Source organism: Salvelinus alpinus, chromosome 17 (genome assembly GCF_045679555.1).
Source record: "Salvelinus alpinus chromosome 17, SLU_Salpinus.1, whole genome shotgun sequence".
Classification (NCBI taxonomy): Eukaryota; Metazoa; Chordata; class Actinopteri; order Salmoniformes; family Salmonidae; genus Salvelinus; species Salvelinus alpinus.
The window spans coordinates 13,427,345-13,432,178 of record NC_092102.1 but is presented as its reverse complement, the minus strand read 5'-3'; the positions used below and the strand labels follow the sequence as shown (position 1 = coordinate 13,432,178).

The 4,834-nt window shown below is 40.5% G+C and overlaps 1 protein-coding gene across 1 annotated transcript; it reads right to left on the bottom strand.

Moving 5' to 3' along the window:
* Positions 1 to 895: 895 nt before the first annotated feature.
* LOC139542183 (N-alpha-acetyltransferase 10-like) lies at positions 896 to 3,978 on the bottom strand. Its single transcript, XM_071347291.1, has 8 exons — positions 3,793 to 3,978; positions 3,300 to 3,398; positions 2,992 to 3,050; positions 2,862 to 2,907; positions 2,567 to 2,682; positions 2,245 to 2,289; positions 1,894 to 1,977; positions 896 to 1,510 (listed from the first exon to the last, which is right to left on the bottom strand). Exons 1-8 carry the CDS (start codon positions 3,811 to 3,813, stop codon positions 1,324 to 1,326), a joined length of 657 nt encoding a protein of 218 aa, XP_071203392.1. The 5' UTR covers positions 3,814 to 3,978; the 3' UTR covers positions 896 to 1,323.
* Positions 3,979 to 4,834: the final 856 nt, after the last annotated feature.

Here is a 4,834-nt window from a genome sequence, read left to right as displayed (position 1 = left end):
CTGGCTTCCCTTGGCATCCACGAACAAAAATGTTGAGACAAGAAGGGGAGGAGTATGTGGCGAAGACATAGGAGTCTCCCGCCAATGCTTTCACATTCATTGTTTAATTGTGTGTTTCGTTTACCCTTTCATTTTATTCATATCAATTCTCCATTACATATGTCCCCAGTAGTAAGTGTACCATTAATCACAGTCATTTGGTTACATACAGTACATTTCTGTTAATGCATGTATTAATTACAGTCCTTTACTGTTCTCATTCTGAGTGGAAACGTTGTTTGCAGAGGTCACAACCTGCTACATATGTGAGAAACAAGTTTTGGTTTATTTCATAACTATCATTTACAATATTTGTCAATTTGTTTCATTGTCTTTTGTTTGGAGTGATCCATGTGATTAATGAGTGTCTGTTTTTTTTATCATTTTAATTCATGACAATGATTTGAGAAACAAAAACATTATTGAAATGAAACTGTTCTATGAAAATGTGCATATGAAAATCATAAATGGTACAAGGATAAATTGTAAGCTTCCCCAAAATTGAAACTCGTGTTGCCTATGCAGTCGATAAAATAATTGCCTCCATGTTTAAATGGTCATATTTTGCCTATAGGCTACTTTGAAGCATGGGAAGAAATGCCTCATAACATGAAATAAATATTCAGGTTTCAAACAATTCCGTATGTTTTCGAAATGCATACTGCCTAATTTAGCCAGCTAACTGAAACCCTGGTCTGAATATGCCCCTAGTCTTATTACTAGTTGTAAAGTCTCACTACTGTAAGCGTTGTATGTATTCTACTCACAATAGTACTACCTAGTGGTCATTCTTAGAATTTCAACCTTAAATAGTTGCAATTTCAAACCTAGAAAAAAAGAATGATACTACAAAAAGTATTACTTGAAACTTTTATTTTCAGCATTTTGAAGAATACTTCACAGATCTCATTAAGTCACACCCAAAAACAGAGGTTATATTTTCAAAATGTATTGATTTCATGGGTGAGTGGGGGGTTGAAAACAGTAGTAGTGACAGCATCAAGCCCAAAACAACCTTTATAGAACCAGTTGTGAATTTGAGCTCAACATCAACTTTTCATTCCAGTTGCAAAATAATCTCTTTCAATCACAGTGTATCACTAATGTCGAGAAAGAAATTCTATTTTAGTAAAAAAAATCTATTTGACTTTACGCTGTAAAAGTAACAAAAGTGAATGGAGAAGCTGACTGCCACTGGGTATCATTTTTCCCTTTCTGTGAGATAAAAAGTGTAGTAAGTAACTTTGATGGCGAATTTAAAAATGGCTACTAAAGATGGCTGAGTCATTGTGAATCAGAGGATGAATCTTTGACGTCTGTGCTCTCTGTGGCCTCGCTAACTTCACTGAGGTCTTTGTTCTCTCCTCCGCTGTCCCCCTCTCCCTCTTTCTCCTGGTCACCAGGTGTGGTCGTAGTGGTAGGTGCCTCCTGACCCAGGGCCTTCATTCCTGGCTTCCTCAACTGTGGGACCCATAGACAGAAACAACAGACAAACGGTCAAAATGCAGTTGACAAAAAGGAAAGGTTGACCTTAACCCTCAGGTAAAGAGTGTCTTATGACTGCGTTACGATTCTCTACCCTTCATCCAGAAGTGTGCACTTGTTCACTACAGTTCATGCATTTAAAAGCAAGCACGGCGGGAGGGAGTTTGCACCATACTGCTCACACCAGTCTATTACTTTTAAATCCATGAGGGAGAATAGAATGTAGGACGCACCCCTCGGGAAAAGCGTAAAGAATTGGATCAAAGCGACTGTATGCAAAACACTGGGTGAGTCGAAGGTGGCTGGATTACGCCCATAAAAGCCATGCTGCTGGGTAAAGGGAAAGAGTAAAAAAAATAAAAATTCACCTCATCAGCCATGTGGGCTAGGTCTCTCTTCATGGCATAGGCATCCTCCCCATCTGCATAGTACTTGGGCTCTATTTCACTAATCCTATGAAAGAGAAAGGAAACGATTCACTCAAGTGAGTGAGTGAGAATAGGACCAACAACATATTATACATGTACATTGTATCACTGCAAACAATACCTGGTTAAATAAGGGCAAAAATAAATGCATTTGAATGCAAAGAGTATCATTAGGGAATATGACCCACAGTTCCTGAATAAACATCTGTTTGAATAGACATGGAACATCTATATTTACATATGCATTTGCTTTAAGAGGGTTTGTTTTCACAAGGATAGAAGGAGATCTTACTGGAATTTCAGTGTGTTTGAGTACAGGTGCAAGGCCGCTCGGTTACTGCAGTAGGAGAAAATTAGATGGATGCAATTCAAGTTATTTGTGAACAAACAAATACCATTCAATATACCATTTAAGAATGATCTGAAACGAACAACGTCTCCCTGTATTTAAATTATCTTCTGGCTACACTTCTAGAGAACAGAAGAGTGATATGTATTCAGCATTCCTTTACAACAACTAATGTAGAAATTCTTATCGAAGAGTCATATAAAAGCGACTCGAAATAGAACCATCTCATTGAAGTTCAACACAGATATCCAGCACACTGCACTACCTTTTCCGGACATGAAGTGAGACATATTTGGCGTTGAAGTTTTCAATCATAGCTCGACTGGCTTGGTCCATCAGCTTCTGAGCTAGTCCCAAACGTCTGTGAGAGCGCTTGACAGCCTGAGCGACAGAGACAATCCAAACAGTTGTTAATAATCCTTCCTCAAGCTCAACTAAACAACCTGACAAGTGCTGCAGATGATAGCGTGCGCGCACCCCCCCCCCCCCCCCCCCTCTTCTGCCTCTCCCATATTGATTCAATTAAGTACTACAATGAACAATACAGAACCAAGACTCACCAGGGATGTGATGTGGCCGTGGGGGACATCATCTGGATCCTCCTCCCTGCATACCACATAAAGAGTGAGGGCTTGATAGAGCCTGACAAACAATGGCATGAGATAAGATCTGTAGTTCAGGTATACTCACATCTTGGCCAAAACATATCCCACTATTTTGCCATTCTCATCCTCTGCGATGTAGGAGAGCTGAAAGACGAACAAAGACGAGGTGATGTTAGAGATAGATACACTGAGTCACACAGACATCAGGTAACAACTAACGCTCTGGATAAGAGCGTCTGCTAAATGACTTAAATGTATGTAAATGTAAACTAGGCCTAAATCTAACTCGTCATTCCTTTTGAGTTAGATAAAATTTGTGACGGATTGAATGCCAAACAAAGACTTGAGTCAAGTGGTGATGGAGATGTCTGCTGAAGAGGAAGCCATGTTAACCTGCGGCCAGGACAGTCCGTGGTAGAAGTAGTATTTCATCTGGTAGTTTTCTGGGAGACACAGCAGGTTGCAGTGTTGCATGTTCATAAGGTCCTCCGGCTGAGGAAACAGAACCAGGAATGTCATGTCAATGGTATGGATACTGACTGAAACAATTACATTAACGTTAGTTAGCTAGTACACGTCAGAAAACGGACTACAAGAAGAGATGTCTGGAGTGGAGACACTGATTCAGTCAAAATATCACTATTGACTATAGTAGGCTAACGTTAACTACACTTCAAGTGGCACTTCTCTTGTTTACTTTGTTACTAGTTACCATATAAGCAATCTAGTTAAATAGTAGCTAGCTAAATAGGCTAGTTGGCTCACAGTTGGACATGACATGCATAAGTGGAGCTATCAGGAATCCTTGGATTGTTATTATTAGCGATGGGTGGCTAAGATGGTAAACTAGCACAGTGTTGCATGGTCGACAGTGCTTCTCACTTACCCTTGCGTTGCGAATATTCATGTTTTCTTCGACCGTCACACGTTCAGATTATGACAATTATAAATAATGGAAGTAAAGTGTTCAAGCTATGAACTCCTAACGTTGTCTTAGATTCTGTTTCAGGAGTGTTAGTTAGCTAGTTAAACCGAAGAAGAAGCATGCGCTTAACCGGAAGTGAATGAAAGGTAAGTCCCGCCTCTAGGGTCATGGGTTGAAGGATCCAGCTTCATCTTCGGTAGGGTTTATCGGCGGTTGGCATCTAGCATTATGGTGCATTATCGTCACCTACTGTACTGGAGTGTGAGCCAGATACAAGGAGAAACTACTGTACATCCTTCCTGCCAGCCCCTTTTTACTCTTAAAAAATATAAAATATTTGGGACAATATCTAATGACGTTCTATTCAATATACTCTTTAAACTAATTTCCTGTATGCCCTCTCCCTCATATCAGTTTTTCCCTCTTTCCCTATGATATTGCCCAAGCAATACATGCTCCACGGTCTCGGTTTCCTGGCAATAATCACACTTTTCTGTTGGATGCTTTCCTATCACATTTAAGCACTTATTTAACCGGCTGTGTCCCACCCTTAATATTGTAAAAAATAGCCTCCCCTCTTCTGTCCCTTCCTGCCGTTCTCCCCTCCCCGACTTGCCTCTTTACTTTAAATAAATTAGTATTTATATTCCACTGCTCCTGCCATCTCTGCACCATCACTGTCCATATCAGGCTTTTTGCCTCTCCATTGCTCATTGAAACTACAACATCAACATCCCCACTACTCAGTGCTTGTTTAGCCAGTACATCAACTGCCTCGTTCCCCTCCACCCCCACATGGCTGTGTCCCAAGTAAATCTTATCTGTATACCCATGTGTTTAATCCTGCCATGGGTTTGTAGCACCTCATATAGCAGGTCTTGTCTGCTACGTGATCTAAAGGACTGGAGACTCATTAACACTGCACATGAATCAGAGCAAATAACTACTCTGTCTGGCTTGACTTCCTCCACCCACTGCAAGGCCAACAGTATGGCCATCACAT

Bases quoted from the DNA above. Each gene is read 5' to 3' on its own strand.
- LOC139542183 (XM_071347291.1), bottom strand. From the start codon at position 3,813: ATGAATATTCGCAACGCAAGG. The intron at 3,051-3,299 runs GTTAACATGGCT...TTCGTCTTTCAG, and splicing joins ACGGACTGTCCTGGCCGCAG to CTCTCCTACATCGCAGAGGA. The intron at 1,978-2,244 runs GTAAGATCTCCT...TCTCTTTCATAG, and splicing joins TCAAACACACTGAAATTCCA to GATTAGTGAAATAGAGCCCA.